Source organism: Astyanax mexicanus, chromosome 7 (genome assembly GCF_023375975.1).
Source record: "Astyanax mexicanus isolate ESR-SI-001 chromosome 7, AstMex3_surface, whole genome shotgun sequence".
NCBI classification, from domain to species: domain Eukaryota; kingdom Metazoa; phylum Chordata; class Actinopteri; order Characiformes; family Acestrorhamphidae; genus Astyanax; species Astyanax mexicanus.
Window position 1 is genome coordinate 471,739 of NC_064414.1, and position 17,716 is coordinate 489,454.

The 17,716-nt window shown below is 41.4% G+C and overlaps 1 protein-coding gene across 2 annotated transcripts in view; it reads right to left on the reverse strand.

Annotated features, from left to right (window-relative positions):
* Positions 1–16,845, reverse strand: part of smoc2 (SPARC related modular calcium binding 2) — a 45,770-nt gene extending 28,925 nt beyond the window's left edge. Inside the window, exons 1-2 of one of the 2 annotated variants that reach the window (XM_022685116.2) lie at positions 16,396–16,845; positions 1,711–1,873 (exon numbers count right to left, since the gene is read on the reverse strand). In XM_022685116.2, the coding sequence (XP_022540837.2) occupies positions 1,711–1,873; positions 16,396–16,473 (241 nt within the window). In that variant the 5' untranslated portion in view covers positions 16,474–16,845. The remainder of the gene's footprint in view (positions 1–1,710; positions 1,874–16,395) is intronic. The other variant, XM_022685117.2, reaches the window with a different exon arrangement.
* Between the last annotated feature and the right edge of the window lie 871 nt (positions 16,846–17,716).

Here is a 17,716-nt window from a genome sequence, read left to right on the forward strand (position 1 = left end):
TGTCTGAGCGTGAGAGCACACAGGCCTGTGGAAGACTCCAGATGGACACATGGATAGGTGAGGAGGAATGGTGGAAAGTAGTTCTTAAATTACCTTCTGAAAAATAAAACATGAAGCTTCAATATTAATATCAATCAGCCATAAAAGTATCACTACTTATTTAAGTCCTTTAAGTCCTGTTAATTGTGAGATTGTGAGGTTGAGCCTCCATGAGCATCAGTAAACGAAGACCTTATTGTTGGTTCACCTGTTGTCCTACATATATATACATAAAAAACACAAATACAGTGTATTGATCTTTAAAGCATTAGAGCACTGTGTCTGCGTCTCACATCCCTCTATTAGAGGAACACTGCGGCTGCTGCAGCTCAGCCAATCAGCTCTCCCTCCTGCCCCGCCTCTAAACCCATACATCACCCAGTGCCCCTCCCAAACTACCCCTCACATTTATTTTAGCCTTTGTTTGAGAGTGCAGTCAGCTAAAATCAGAGGGTTTATTTTCTCTTTAAAGCTCTAATACAGGCATTCAGTGACCAGTGAGCCAACAAACAGTTACTGGTCATGTTTATCAACACAAAAGTTTCATATTTTGATGAAAATGTATTTTTATTTTTACTTTAAAAGCCCGCAGGCACTTCGATTTCTCAGAACTGCCCTTAGTCTACCCACCCGCCTCCCCCCCAACAGCAGAGGAGCGTGAGAGTGCCCGCCTGCACAATACCACTTTCATAAGCTTCCACGCATTGCAGTGAGTTCACAGGACATTCTGATTCTCTACGCCTCATTTTCCTGCTCTGCCTCTCTTCATCTCTCTCATTCTCCCCATCTCTCCATCTCTCTCATTCTCTCCATCTCTCTCATTCTCTACATCTCTCTCCTTCTCTTTATCTCTCTCATTCTCTACATCTCTCCATCTCTCTCATTCTCTCCATCTCTCTCATTCTCTCCATCTCTCTCGTTCTCTACATCTCTCTCCTTCTCTTCATCTCTTTCATTCTTTTTCTCTCTTTCATTCTTTTCCTCTCTTTCCTTTTCTTCATCTCTAATATTCTTTCCATCTCTCTTATTCTCCCTATCTCTCCCATTCTCTTCCTCTCTCTCCTCCTCTTTATCTCTCTCATTCTCTTCTCACAACAAACTTTCTGTATTCTCTTTTTGTGCAGTAAAGAGATACGAAGCTGAGAGGAGAAATGTGGACATGAGATGAGAAGAGATGAGACAAAGCTAGAAGATAAGGGACAAGATGAGACAACAAAGAGAAACAACATGGGATGAGACAAGACAATACCCATACTGCTGTGGGATATGCACAAAACCGCTACGTTTTCTTCTTCTATTGTTTAATTGTTGTAGCTGGTCTGAAGGTCTGACCAGTCTATAAAAGAGAGCACAGTTTTTTGGTCCAGATCATGGTTTTCAGCACCTTTCACACCTCCTATTTTTATTTTTTGGACCAAACTGCAAAGTCCAGCGGTCTTGGCCAAACCCTCTCAGCGTTCCTCTGTGTCCTGACTCTATTATAAACAGCTCCAGACAGATTAAATAAGAGTAAAGTCGTGGGATCAGTCCTCTCTGACTCGGTGTGTGCCACTTCTTATTGTCATCCCAGAACCCAGGGGATTAATTATCCAGAGATGAGTTTAAACCCTGACCCGAGAGGGGTTTTGGGGTGACCCTAGCACAGCTCAAGCGTGGCTACTGAACTCTGACCTTTGCACGGCCCTCGGATGACCTCCAGCTGGGGGTCTCGGCACTTGGCGCGCTGGAACTCGCAGCGTGAGGAGAAGGTCCGGCCGTCTGATGCACACAGGGGCTTCCGAGGAGCTCCGGAACAGTCCATGTTACATTCCTTATCCTGATCCACCCGTAAAAACTACAGAGAGGGAGAGAGACAGAGATATAATAGTGTTTAATTACATTATTGGCCACTTTTACAAAGAAAAAAATACTATTTGTTTTAGAAACAAGTTTGTGAACTCAAATGTTCAGAATTGTGTAATAAGAACAGCTCTCCAACTGTTGAGCATAAGGGAAAATGTACAGTATATCGTCGCTGTCCAATGGAAAACACTTATCTCCAAAATAGCAAATAGACAAAAAATTGGAACAATGGAAAAAGAGTGGAAAGTCAATGGAAGTCAATTTAAAAAGAGTTTATTTCAGGTCATTTTGAGGAGTTTGAAGTATTTCTATTCGTCTGTTTATCAAGAAATTTCGGCACAGTGTGAGGGACAGTTTGTCTGTTCAAATTATGTAGTAAACTAAAAATCGACAAAAATGGAGATACGTGTTTTTCATAGGATATTGAAGATATGTGCATTTTAGAAAGTATGTAAACTAATGATGGCTTTGGCTATAATGATTAAATGTTCAGAATTGTATGATAAGAACACCTCTCCAGCTGTTAAGCATGGGGGTGGATGTATCATGTTTGGGAGTATGTTACAGTCAGTGGCACAATGTCATTACAGTGGACAATTCTAGCCAGAAAAAAATGGTCACGGTTAGTAACACCCACTGCGCTGTCCACTGTGGGCGGTAATGCCTTCTATGATGTATTCCCATCCACCTGCAACCACAGCTAGACTTCACTCCAACTCCCACAATTCATAGTGCCTCACCATGAGCAACCTGGCCAGGGTTAAACTTCATCCACAAGATAAAAACTCACAACTTATACAGGTGTGGGCATTCTTAATCTGTCCCCCAAGGTAAACACTTGATGACCACATGATCAATTTACTTACTGACCAGCGGGTTTTGGCGTGTCAGTGTATTAGAAACAACCACGGATTGTGTATGATTTATTTTAATACAAAACACATAAGTGAGATTAGTCAGATGCTACAATACAGTGAAAGCATGGATGATTTCTATGATATGTCTTCAGTCCATTTCAGAACACACACACACACACACACACACACACACACACACACTCTGCTGTCTTGTCTTGTTTGGGTAGTGAGGGTGAAGAGAGTCTCTCTGTGCTTTTGTCTGTCTGTCACTCTCACACCTGTACGCCCCCAATTCACCCCTGCTTTGTTGACTTTGCTGTTAAAGGATCTTCTATGTCAGCACTTTTCCTCTCTCTCTCTCTCTCTCTCTCTCTCTCTCTCTCTTTCACTCTCTCTTTCACTCTCTCTTTTCCTCTCTCTCTCTCTCTCTCTCTTTCACTCTCTCTTTTCCTCTCTCTCTCTCTCTCTCTCTCTCTCTTTTCCTCTCTCTCTCTCTCTCTCTCTCTCTTTCACTCTCTCTTTTCCTCTCTCTCTCTCTCTCTCTCTCTTTCTCTCTCTCTCTCGCTCTCTCTTTCACTCTCTCTTTTCCTCTCTCTTTCTCTCTCTCTCTCTCTCTCTCTCTCTCTCTCTCTCGCTCTCTCTTTCACTCTCTCTTTTCCTCTCTCTCTCTCTCTCTCTCTCTCTCTCTTTCTCTCTCTCTCTCTCTCTCTCTCTCTTTCACTCTCTCTTTTCCTCTCTCTCTCTCTCTCTCTCTCTCTCTTTCACTCTCACTCTTTCACTCTCTCTCTCTCACTCTCTCTCTCTCTTATAAGAAGGTATTATATAACTCATGCTGGGAGATTAATCAAATTACTGTTTTAATATGATTTTCATGACGGAATAATGGAGACTGATAGGTTTGTTTTTCTGCCGGAAACCTTTAAACTTAAAATTTGTGCCAGTGATTTTCATATTATGTCTTATTTTAATGAGATAATGAAATATAATGAGGTTATTTTTGCACCATTTTTCAAAATAAAAGCTGTTTGTTACTGTGTGTAAATAAAAAAAAATTGGTTTCAATACAGTTTAACTCCCTTAACATTTAATGCAATATTTTTTTTTTTTATATTGTTTAACAGTATTTGATAGCTCTACGTGCTACTGTTTTTACTATTTAGGGATATCCACATCCATAAAAAACTTTAATTTAAAAGCAGGTGTTCCAATACTTTTGAAATAGTATGTCTTATATTTGTTAATCTTAATTATTATTGACCTTTTTTTAAACAGTTAGATGGTCAGGGATATTTTGTTCATTTAAAATTCAAGGGATTTTGCTAAATCATTATATATATTGCATAAACACATGAATATTTTTTTGTAATCACTTAAAATAATACAAATTAATTCACGGCTCCTTAGCTAATAAACATACCAATACACATATTATAAATATACAGTGAGTACAGAGCCCTCATCTGAAGTCAAGGCCAACAAGAATGTGTAATTACAGGTAGAATATCATATCAAATATATCAAATATTCCTTTTAAACCTGTCCCATTCCTACTTGATCCATCATCTTTAAAAAAAAAAAAGAAGTAAATTCTAAGTGTACAGAAGCAGAAATGCTCTCCTCCCCCACCGCCGGAATTATGGGGTCATGAATCATGTGTGAGCTGAAGAGAGACACTTCATACACACAGACCACTAAATCATTACAGCCCTGAAAATCAGCTCAACATGACAGCTTACAAACGAGTGTGTGTGTGTGTGTGTGTGCGTGTGTGTGTGTGTGTGTGTGTTTCAGCCTATCTGCACCTGGCAGAGCCGTGAACCGGGGGGTGCAGGGAACAGGCCCTTACCCCCGGTGATGGCCGTTGGCTCTGCTGTCATCAGTGACTATAAATCTCACAGAAATTTCAATTGAGACAAGTGTGTGTAAGTGTGTATGAGTGTGTATTAGTGTGTATGAGTGTGTATTAGTGTGTATTAGTGTGTATTAGTGTGTATGAGTATGTAATAGTGTGTGTGTATATACAGGTGTGGTTTTAGTGTAATCTGAGCCAGCATGATGTGTATGTGGTATGTGTGTGTGTGTGTGGGGGGGGGGGGGGGGGGGGGGGGGAGGGTGTTGTTGAAAAGAATCCACGTCTCCAGCTCACCAATTTTAAGGTTAATATAGACATTTATAATTAATGATGAGGAACAGTAGTAAACACATTAAGACAGGTCATGGGTTGTACTGAGTAATTTGTGCGTCTTTCAGTAGAAATTTACCTCTGTTGGTAAAGCTTAGCGGTCGAATGCAAAATCACTGAGAAACCATCACTCACACACATTCACACACCCACACACAGTTACAATAATTACAATAATTATGATTTTTTTCAGATAATGCTAAATTTCACTGCACTTTTCCATGACGTCTTTAACGGCTTTAAAACAGATATATTGCTAGTCTGTCATGTGTTCGCATAGACAACCAGTGGCATTGTGAACGTGACTGTTCACGAACCTATTCACATACTTGCATATCAGCTACATGTGTTATGTATTACTGGAGGTGTCTGTTTAACTGTAGATTTACATAGGCTGTCTGAATCTGGAGACCGAAATACGTCTTAAAATTGTCAAGGTATGTTCATCACACTGCAAGATGTACCGTTTGGCAGAGCTGCCATTAGTTATTAGCATTTTCACTGAATAAACTTGATAAATTACTCAATTTTGGTTCAAACATGCCCAGATATCTTCCTGTTTTAGAGTCCTGTCTGAGTAGAAAGCATTTCTAACACAGTAGATTGTTTCAAAGTCCCCTAAGTCAAAAACATTTTGATAAAATTTTGATGCAAACGTTCAATGTTCACTATTTTACTGCCACTTATAACTCCAACAAATCCCATGTAAGTAACTGGAGCAGATGGAAACGGGTCTTCAGGAATGATGGAGCTCCGTCCAGTACATTTGGTACATTTTGGTTGATAAGTTGGGGAGTAAAGGATGAGGTGGGGTGATTAATATATGAACACTCACAGCAAATACTTTAGAATCTTTTAGAAAGCCTTTCCTAGAGAGTAGAGACTTACAAATCAAGTTTAAAAAGCTGAGGCAGTCCATCATTACCCATTAAACAACCCAAGATATAAAGAGGAAGTGATGTGCTGAATTTTCCCCTTGCTGCACAGGCACACAACACAGCACTATAGGTACAACAGGTTACTGTGGTGATTCCTTTATCTACTGTAATTGTAGATTATACAGTAGATTAACCCTTATTTAGATATATAAACAGAAAGAAAGAAATATAATCTGAGGGAACTCTGTTAAGCTCATTCTGCTATGAGACACACCTGCACTCAAAGGGAATAAGATTTACTACAACACCTGAAGAGGTCATTTTTGTCGAAGCAACCAATAAAAAAAAGTATATGGAGACTCCGCCCACATAGATGATCATGACAGAACGTAGTCTTTAGTGCACTTACTAAACTTTAGTGTGAAACCAAAACCAAACAGGCTAAACGTACAGTCTACAAGTGAACAAATTTAACTTTGGTTTCTCTTATTTAAAGGTTCAGCTGTGAAAATATTCGTACCTTTCCTTCATTTACTGCACTTTTTTGTGAAGATTGACAAGCAGCAAAAAACAAGAACCAAAAAAATGGCCTAATATCGTCTGCGTGCCGGGCAAGCGAGCCACTGCGTATGTGGAAGTCATCCGTTATCTCAATGGACTTCTTTTCCTCTCCACTTTTTTTCTCGCCGTATCTGAATATAAACTAGGCAATAAAAGAACAATAGGCCTTCTCAATTCAAGCTCCCTCCTTCACCCCGACGCCCCCTCTCTTCCTCCTTTTTCTGGTGCCTTTATTTCAGAACGAATGAATATTAACTTGCGAATGAAAGCATCCCCTTTTCCAAGTGCGTTGGGGGTCTATCTGTTTGGAGCTCTGTACTGGAGTTCCTGACTGACAGTGTCCCACTGTCTGGGGTCAGCAAGGCCCCTGCCCCTTACCCCCGTTTTTTGCATTCGCTCTATCTCTCGCTCTCTCTCTCTCTTTTATCCTCCCCCTCTCTCCTTCTTCTGCAGCTGTGCCCTCACGCCCTCTCCACTCAGTCTTTCACGGCTCTGCTGTCAGAGGCCTCGGCAGGAGGTGAGAATGAGTTGTCAGGACGAAACCAGGCCGGGATCGGGTCCAGTAAGGAGTGACAGCCCTGCCGCTGCCAATGCTGACCCCAAATCAAGCTCATCATCTCAGACTGTGGTCAAGTTCTTGTGGTCAAGATGCAAAACTTGGTGGTCTTAAATCTGGCTTTTTATCAAATGGTCTACATGCTTCCCCCCTGTCCTAATTCCTGGTTTTTAGCATCTTGTTCCATAGAGTATGTTCTCTTATTAAGGTACCTTGACTTACATCACTGTGCAACTTATTCATTCTAATTTATGCTATATATATATATATACCCTATACAAAGTCACGTACTGTACACCACAGCTTATGATGTAGCTTGACAGATACCTTTCCAGAACAGTAACTAAGGGACACAATAACACAGAGCTACAAACTGTTATTGCTTCACTTGCACAACTTTAGCAGTTAAGCTGCAGAATGACCCAGACACACATTGGCACAGGACACTCACTTGTGAAAGCTACGCCAGAGATTTGATAGATTTGCACAAATATACAGTAGTTCATTCTTGTGGTCCCTTGCGCAAAGTTCCATTCCAATGTCCTTCTTTTGTTGCCTTTTTATGTCTTGTTTTCTTTCTACCCCAATATGAAACACTTGGAGACTAGCAGTTGATTGCACAGAGGCTACGCTCCAAAAGTGACCATGGTGTTCCCACAATAGCAATGATGGTACCCACAGAGTCAGAAACTGAGAAAAGAGCTCAGACGGTCAGGGACAGTCAAACCAGGCCCAAAGTGCACAGCAAACCCAGACTCGGCACTAAAGCATGCCCATTCACGAGCCCAGAGGGATTCTCCAGCCACCCACCATGTCTGTCAGACGTGATCTTTTTTTTTTTACAGCTTCAACAGCTGGTGAACAGCTTCAACAGACAACCCAAAAAGAAAAGGATGAATGGACAGCTGATGTTGCCACCCAACATGGACAAGTTGGCCCATCACAGCAGACAGGCCATTGAGAAAAGGATGACAAGGATAACCAGCAGATGACACTGAACTGGTCCGAAGAAAGGGAATAATTTACTGCGGATGAGTTAGGGTTAGTTCAGCTTCTCTGAAAGACTCGCTTTGGCTTCTGTTTGAGACAATCGAGCGAGGCTTAAGCTGACAAAGAGACTGCAGGAAGAGCAGATGAATGGCGCATTGAAGCGAAGGGGATGTCAAGGTTCGCTATAGTCCGTACGTGGTTAATACTCTTCAAACACCACGTACGGCTTTTGAACAGTCTTGAATAGCCTTTTGGCTGAGTCTGAGTTAACTCATCGTGGTCCTGCGCAGGGTGATGAATGTCTTAGAAAACAAGGGTAAACAGCCGCGATCATGGCATCCCGCTAAGAGCTCACGGTTCGAGTGTATACGAGCAACAGAGGCCCGGGGAACGACCTAGCATGGCATTGATGTATCACCACCGGCAACTTCACATGCCTCCTTCATGACTTATGGCTGCTCCCTATTGCACACAGCCACAGAAGCAGGGCAGCCAGAACAAAGTGCAAGAAAAGGAATCATGTGTCATGAATTCGGGACTTTTTTTCCCCCAAGTATTCCCCAGCTGCCATGGCCTTGTGTTTTTCCTTCTCGCTTTGTTTCCTTCTTTGATTTCTCCCTCCCTTCAAATCTCTAAAGCTAAACCGCTCTAGAGCTTGGCCATAAGGCTGTAATGAAAGGTGGTTTGGGAGGGGGAAAGTGTGGGAGAGAATTAGGGCCACAAGCGGGTGATTTTTGACATATTTCTTTCTCAAGGACCCACCAGCACACAAACCCCAAATCCTATTACCCCCTCTGGCCAAGAAAGCATTGTGGGTCTGAAAGCTGCGATCTGTAGGCTGACCCCCAGCAGAGAGCGTATTGTGCAGGGTTACGGGCTTGGTAGGAACAAGGGGGCCCAGGGGCGGGCCTTCAGCTACCCCAGAGGGGCATCTAACACCCCCCTAACACCCCAGCCGTGAGGGGTCAACGGGACCCTGATGGAAAGCGAGGGAGAACTGGTGCGGATGTGTGAATGTGTGGGATATCCTGGCGGGGGCTTCCTGGGATTCGTCTGGGAACCATTAGTCTCCAGCTTGGTGGAAAAGGCCGAAAGTGACAGGCTTTAACCAGGCAATCGACTCAATCAAAAGGACGGCATTTAATTGCTGTGAAAAGGTTCAAGAAGAGAAGGGATAAAGGATGAGTGAAGAAGGAAAAATAAAAAAGGCAATGAAAGCCCACTAGCATCTATGTGAAGTGAAGGGGGAAGGTCTTTATTTGGCAGCACAGGTGCAAGGCTATTGGGTCTCAGGGCCTGAATGGTCTGCATGGATTCTGTCAAAAAGGAAGAGCTGCTTGAAAAGCTTAAAAATCACACAGGGATGAAAGAAGATATGTTTGAATGCTTTGGCCAAAACGAGAGGATGGTCGTGAACTAGTCAGATGTCAACATTGTGATTGAAACAGCAGCACACTCTGCCTCTTGCACACAATATTTCTACAAAAAAAAAACTATAAAATCCAGCATTCAGTGGTTTTCAGACCAGAATAGCTCTAATATGTCTGTCCTCAGCTCGCAGAAATAGGTACAGAAGCATTGGTCTTCTCAAACTTGAGTCATACAGCAGAAAATATCCACTGAAAATGTGGAAATGTGGTTAAATATGTGGACTTAGCCTTTAACAGTCGAATAATTTCTGCAATAAAAACATTGTAGCACGAAGCAGCCGACACTGAGATCATTTTTACACCTCAGACAAGAAATACTGTCCAATGAATGATGTCCTGGTGTCTATTAAAATGAATGGAATGAATTTGAGGTAAGACTGATGACGGTTTGCAGTTTGCACAATGCTAATTGCTGTTGTAGACGCTTGCGGTGCTTCTAGCTTTAGTGAAAATCCAATGATGCGAACAGGTTTAGCTGATTGACATAATTAAGTTAATAAAGAGAAAAAACTGTCAACTGAGTCCAGATTCTCAAATAAACCCAAAGCATCTACATGAGTGCAAATACAAAATTTAAGACAAAACTGTGTCGTTAAAACATTAAAAGTTGACAAAGTGTATTTTCAAGCCGTATAACTTTATATAACCATATAATGATGATTTTCGTACTTTATTACTAACATGTTAAACACAAATGCAGCATTTTTTAAGAGCCATATTCATAAAGTTTTAAAAGTTCAGAAATCAATATTTGGTGGAATAACCCTGATGGTTTTTAATCACAGTTTTATTTTATGCATCTTAGCATCATGTTCTCCTCCACCAGTCTTACACACTGCTTTTGGATAACTTTATGCTGCTTTACTCCTGGTGCAAAAATTAATTCAAGCAGTTCAGTTTGGTAGTTTGATGGCTTGTGATCATCCATCTTCCTCTTGATTATATTCCAGAGGTTTTCAATTTGGTAAAATAAAAGAAACTCATCATTTTTAAGATGTCTATGGTTGATATATATAATACAGTCTATTATATATACAACCTAAAACTCTGTTACATCAGCATTTGGAAGCTCGGCATTGATCTGAAACTGAAGAGATGTGTTAAGTGGCTGCTCACCAGGATTTCCTTGGCAGTGTGAGTGTGAGTGTGGATATAGATGTGTGTAGGTGTGTTCTCTTGCAAAAGTGCAGATGTGCGTCTGTATAATGCAGCGCTGCCTCCCACATTCCTGCCTGCCTGGCTGTAAGCAGGGAGTGAGTCTGGATGACCCTTCACCCTCAGCTTAACTACCCACGGCTATTTGTTAACGTTGAGTTCTGAGGCGTCCTCTGCACGGCCGGCGAGTAATGAGGCTAGGGTCATCAGCTGCAGCGCTAACCTCTAAATCATACCACTCAGAGACTGACACCGTGCATTCCTCTCTACTATCATCCTCCACTGCGCTAACTCACACACCACTTTATACCTGATGCTTCAGCACCAGTTTAAATAAAGGTAATTATTCCATATTACAGAGGGGATGAGAACTGAAAATTAATGTATTCAGCAGACAGTCATACAGTATTTATTAGGGCTGCAACGATTAGTCACTATAATCGACAATGACATTGTCGACTAATCGTTTCTCTTAAAACAGATTACATTTTAAACCCCTAAATATCAGAACTTTCCATGTTTAAACAGAGTTCAGATATTCAAGTGCCATTTAAATCTTATGTTCTGTTGTTTCTATCGTTTTTATAGACGGCAGAAATAATCGTTGACTAATCGACTAATCGAAAAAATAATCGTCAGATTAGTCGACTAACTAAATAATCATTAGTTGCTGCCCTAGTATTTATTACAGTACTATACAGTATTTAGAGCACCTTACTAATGATACAAAATTTAAGACACAACTGTGTCGTTAAAACATTAAAAGTTGACAAAGTGTATTTTCAAGCCATATAGCTTTATATAACCATATAATGGTGATTTTTGTACTTTATTACTAACACGTTGAACACTTACAGCATTTTCAAAATAATCCAAAAATGGGATTATTTCGAAGGTAACAGAAATAGTGGTAATCAGCAAGCTTTAAAATGACACATATCCTTTTTTAGAGGTTGCAGTCTCATGCCAGTGCGTGGGTAAATACAGATTTATAATACAAAGGTCTAATAATCCCTAAAATTCTAGTTTTAGCACAGCTCTGGCATTCCTGCAGGGGGCATGGTGTTATCCACATAACCAGCTTTCACTCTGAGGGGCAGAAGGCCATAAAATGAGTGTTATATTCTGTTTGAACTCTACTGTAATGTACTGTACTGTAATGAGTCTCTTCAGTAAGCTCTAAATAGGCGGAGCGAGAGGGAAGCCGTATCATCCGGACGGCTCTCAGCAGTTCTGCAGCTCTGCTGCAGAATCAGTGTTGTTGAAACAGGGGACTGACTCTTCTTCCGTACTGCGGGACCGGGATTCCCTGGGACCGGCCCGCGGCCAGAGAACCTGCGGGAATTCGGTTTACCTTCTCCCGTGTCCGACCGCGTCCCGGGTCGATTTGTACTTTCGGCACAGGGAATAACAGTGTCTCCTCCTGTGCGCCGTCCCACGGGTGCCCCCGAGGACACGTCTTTATAGGCTCTCATTCACGGCCGTGCCGCATAGCTGGCAGCCGGTGCCAAGTGGAGAAACATTGACAGCCACTGTATCTCTGGCCGTGGTGCTAACAACTCCCATCATCACCGGCCGGGCACGCCAGACGAGAGCCCCACGGGTCGGTCCCGCTAGCCGCACTGCCCCTGCCCCCTCCCGCCTGCAACCCCGAGAGACAAAACCGCAGCAGAGCGCAGCCCGGCCCCAGAAAAAGAGCTCTTCAGGCATTCCATTAGAACAGTCAACACACAGCTGGCCTGCCAGGACCGGCAGAATCAGATCCAGCTCCACACATTCAGTTCAGCTGCAGAGGGGAAGCACAGACAACAGAGGCAAAACAAACAAAGCCCCAGATTCTGTTTGCCCACTTTTTTTTTGCAACCTATGCAAACACAGCCAGTTTCAGGCACATTTCAGAACGGCAGCTTTCTCAGCTTTACTGTACACCAACATTACAGGATAATCTCAGCTCAATTCACACCATTTCTACTGGTTCTGCTGCTTCTACTGTTTTTTAGAGATTGTTTAATTTTGATTCAGAGAGTGTAACTGACTTGGATTCTAGAAAGTACAATGGCGACCCAATAAACCATTAGAATTTTTGATCCAACCCAACTCATAGACACCCTCCACTTAAGAACTGCCAATTAAGAAATTCTGGAGGTAATCTGGGTTGGATCCAAAGCCTGCAGGAAGGTACATCCCTAAGAGAAGCTTTCCCAAAACCAATGTTTCTCAAATCTGATTCTCTATGTAGAACCTCTGCCCTGCAATGTCCTACATCAATAAAGATGGGGTTCCTAAGAGATTCTTTTTATATAAAGGTTTTAAACAGGCTGGTAAGTTTCACAGCTTGATTTAGGATTTAGGGTCTCTGTAAATTGTGCAATACCTCCAGTGTTCCTTGGCCTTTTTCCCCATTGTTACAAATAACAACTTATTTTATTAGTAGTAATGTCCTTGAGCCTGAATCACACAATTCATGGATGTGAAAGCAGACAACTCCCTGAGTACTGAGTGTTTTATTCAGCAGAGAGCAGATTGTTAGCTTGGCTTTTGAAGTATGTTTCAGGCCTTAGGTTGTGATAAAAATCAGAAAACATAAAGAGTCCAAAACATGTTCAAACTATGCAGATTGAGTTTTGCATGTTGTTGCATTCAAAAATAACAATTATTAGCATTGCCCAGAAGTGCATTAAAGTGCACTTTATTCCATTACATGCTTTATTCCAGTGAGCAGTCATGGCAGTATCCTTATCTTGAGTGTATTACTAAGTGTATTAAGCTGCCAGGCTACTATAAGAGCATTGGCCAAAATGTGTAAAATATGTTTTAAGCCTTAATGCAGATGTAATAAAAGTCTCGCAGTAGTAAAGATTGAAATCTGAAAGACTAGAACCAGCATTTCTAACAAAAAATTAATTTTCAATGAGCTACAATTCAAAATATTAAATCATTTCATTCCTGTTATCACCACCAACTTCTGACGGTTATGGCAGAACCTCATATATATAATGAGCAAGGTACATGGTAAAGCTCATAGCTGCCCTATTATGAAGCCAAACGAGTGCAAATATTTACCATTTACCTGCATTTATGGATTATAAAGTGGGCTGTTTCCTGTTCCCCTGTTGACACGTTTAATAACGTGCTGGCATGTGGAAAGGATGGTGTGTTTGGTTTTCCAGAAGTGGCCATGCTGAATTCACCATCAAAGCCCACTCTGTTAGCGCGCTACGCCACGTGGCTCCCACTGGCCCATCTGTGGTGGCTTCGGCCCAGGGGGCCCGGCCAGAGGCGCTGGCTTGTGGCTAATGAGCAGCGGCTTCCCACCGCCTTCGAGTTCGGGCCTGTGTACTCGGGCCATGCTGAGCCAACCCGCAGGAGCCAGTTACATATTTGGCAACATCGTGAATCTCACGCTGTTCCTCAACCTCAAGCAGGTATAACACTCCGAGCCAAAGGGGGGGTTATACTGACAGTGCACCTGTGATTCGGTGAGGGTGTGTGTGTGTGTGTGTGTGTGTGTGTGAATTTACACAGATAGACTAGGCTTGATTTAGGCCCAAACCCATTTCACACCCTGACCCTACCAATTAGTCTTAACCCTTTTGTGTTTTAAAGTCTAAAGGTATGGTGTCCAGATTCTTGTTGGGATAGAGCAGTAGAATATTTAGAGTCTTGTTGGAATAGAGCGATAGAATATTCAGATTAATCTTGTTAGGATAGAGGGGTAGAATATTCAGATTCTTGTTGTTGGGATAGAGGGGTAGAATATTCAGATTGTTGTTGGGATAGAGCGGTAGAATATTCAGATTCTTGTTGTTGGGATAGAGGGGTAGAATATTCAGATTGTTGTTGGGATAGAGGGGTAGAATATTCAGATTGTTGTTGGGATAGAGGGGTAGAATATTCAGATTGTTGTTGGGATAGAGCGGTAGAATATTCAGATTCGTGTTGGGATAGAGCAGTAGAATATTCAGATTCTTGTTGTTGGGATAGAGCGGTAGAATATTCAGATTGTTGTTGGGATAGAGCGGTAGAATATTCAGATTCTTGTTGTTGGGATAGAGGGGTAGAATATTCAGATTGTTGTTGGGATAGAGCGGTAGAATATTCAGATTCGTGTTGGGATAGAGCAGTAGAATATTCAGATTCTTGTTGTTGGGATAGAGCGGTAGAATATTCAGATTGTTGTTGGGATAGAGCGGTAGAATATTCAGATTCTTGTTTGAATAGAGTGGTAGAATATTCAGATTCGTGTTGGGATAGAGCAGTAGAATATTCAGATTCTTGTTGTTGGGATAGAGCGGTAGAATATTCAGATTGTTGTTGGGATAGAGCGGTAGAATATTCAGATTGTTGTTGGGATAGAGCAGTAGAATATTCAGATTCTTGTTGTTGGGATAGAGCGGTAGAATATTCAGATTGTTGTTGGGATAGAGCGGTAGAATATTCAGATTGTTGTTGGGATAGAGCGGTAGAATATTCAGATTCTTGTTTGAATAGAGTGGTAGAATATTCAGATTCGTGTTGGGATAGAGCGTTAGAATATTCAGACTTTGTTGGGATAGAGCAGCTAGAGAAGCTAGCACATAGCTAACTTTAGCTACCTATCACAGAGGAAATAAATCATTGTTGCACCAAAGTTTGAAGGTTCCTGAAAGATTGACTATGACAACATTACCCACAGTACATCTCTGGTGATCCTAAAGTGCTAAAAAGGTTTTTAGCACTAAGATTAATCTTAGCTGGTCGAGCAAGCTTCACACTGAGCTCTCTCTTTCTCTCTCTCTCTCTCTCTCTCTCTCTCTCTCTCTATCTCCATGTTAGTATGTTATTAATGCTAAGATGCTTTTCGGAAACTGGGCCTGGTGATTAACAGCAGTGTAAGCTCAGGAAGAGGCAGAACTTCACTGTTTTCTGCTCCTGTTCTTCACCGGGCAGAAACCAGCCAATGAAGCTGATTTTCAGCACCTACACAAAAACTTGGCAGACCTGTCAGTTCTCAGCATCTCTGCCAGATTCAGTAGCCTAAAAATAAGATCTTTAAACTAACAGCAGCTTGCTGAAGTGCAGAGCTGAGGTTACACAACCTGCATTTCTCAAGAACACACTGAAACAGCCTGCAGCTCTAAACCCCAAGTGGTGAGGGCAAAACTACAGATCCCAAGGAAAGCACAACAGGTGGCGCACAGAAGTAGGTTCCTGTGTTTTGGGTTCATTTCTGATACAGCTGTCCACCAGTACTGGGATAATATCTTCAGGAAATACTCAATTAGAAATCAGAGCAATTAAACGAATGAATAAAAAAGCAGATCGTCTGAAATAGCACATTATTACATTAGGGTTGGGTATCAAATAAAATAAATTTTATTCTAATTCAGGAGGTCCCCATTCAAATCAATTCAATTAAATTCAATGTAATTCAATGTTTGATTTAAATAACTTCAAAATGGATTGATTTAGAGATATTTCAGTTAAATAACAGGTTTTGTTTGGATGTAAAGAGATGTAAAGAGATCAAGGAGTAAAAATCATATATTGAATATATAATGTTTACAGAAGGATTGAACCCAAATCAGATTTTCATTTTTGTATTGAATCACTTGAATTAGGTATAAGTTTAAAAGATTCAGCCTAAAAGTTGTATAATCAATATTTAATTTAGCATTAATATTCAGAAAAAATAATAAAACATAACAAAGATGTTTTAGAAAGTGTATTTGGTGCGCGGTAACTCCAGAATGTTATATAAATACGTCAATATGTTGAAATTACAAAATAAAGCCGCTAAAAATGTTAAATAAATAAACTTAGTATAAGAACATCTCTATTAAACAGAACACAGTAAGTCGTTGTCATTAACACAGTTATTTAACACAGTTATTTAACACTGTAAAGTGTAGAGTGTATCACGTACCGTGAGCGCGGAGAACGTGTGCGCGCGCCCCGCGTGCAGCAGGCAGAGCAGCGCGAGCAGAGAGACGCGCGCGCGCATCTTCACCGGCGCTGCTGTCGGGAACGAGCCGCGGCCGAAACGACGCGCTTCTCCACTCCGAATAAAAACAGAGGTTTTCTCCTCTTTTCTCCTCTTTATCCGCTTCTCTTACTTTAAAATCCGCCTTTAGGTTTTACAGGGTGTGGGTTTATCCCGCGAGAGAGAGGCGGCGAGTCTGAGGGATAGAATAATAATAATTTCTATAATTTAGTTAATTTCGCTAATTCCCACCAGAGAGCTGATCCGCGCGGTGAGACTCCGAGCCTCTTACTGCCGAGTCCTGACCCTGATCCCTCCCCAACCTTCAGCCTCTCTCTCTCACTCTCTCTCTCTCGCTCACTTTCTGAGTCTCTGTCTTTCTCTAAATCTGTCTCCCTCTCTCTCTCTCTCTGAGTATCTGTCTGTCTGTATCTCTCTCTCTCTCTCTCTCTCTCTCTCTCTCTCTTTCTCTCTCTCTCACGCTCTCTCTCTTTCTCTGAGAATCTCTCTCTCTTAGTTCAGTTCAGTTTGCTTTACTGACATGACAAAATTACATTTCTATTGTCAAAACATTTGAGACAAACAGTACATATATATATTTACATACTTATACACATATACATGCATACAATCTGATTTTAAAAATGTAAAGTAATAAAAAAAAAGCAAAGAAAGGAAAAAACTGTGTATATGTATATGATGTAAGTGTATAATAATGATATATAAATTGAAAGAGGATAAGAATGAAAGCTCTGTCTCCACCTCCCCTGTCCTGCAGTGAGCACATCTCCTCTCCTCTCTCGGGATCCAGGACTTTCTGACCCGGTCTCTCTCGATGGTCAGGCTCTGGTCACTCAGTCTGTATTTGGTGAGGATCCGTCTCTGCTTCGTATCTCGGACAGTGAGGAGATACGTGGTCAGGGTGTGCTGATGTTTTAGGTTCAGATAGCAGTCTAGTTTGTTTTGGGAGAGAGTTTGGGATGTCCAGTGTTCCAGTTAAGTATTTTTTCAAGTATTCTCAAGTGCAGTTACAAAGACCATCAAAAATGTAATGAAACTGGCTCTCATCAGGACTGCCCCAGGAAAGGAAGAGCAAGTGTTACCTCTGTTGCACAGGATAAGTTAATCACTTAAGTTTTTAAGTACCTTATACCTTATATTGGGTTACAGTATCTTTCAGTAAAAGTTTTTATTTGAACCCATGTTTTTTTGTGCCAGTAAACATTATAAAGATTATAAACATTATCATCAACTAAATATGAGT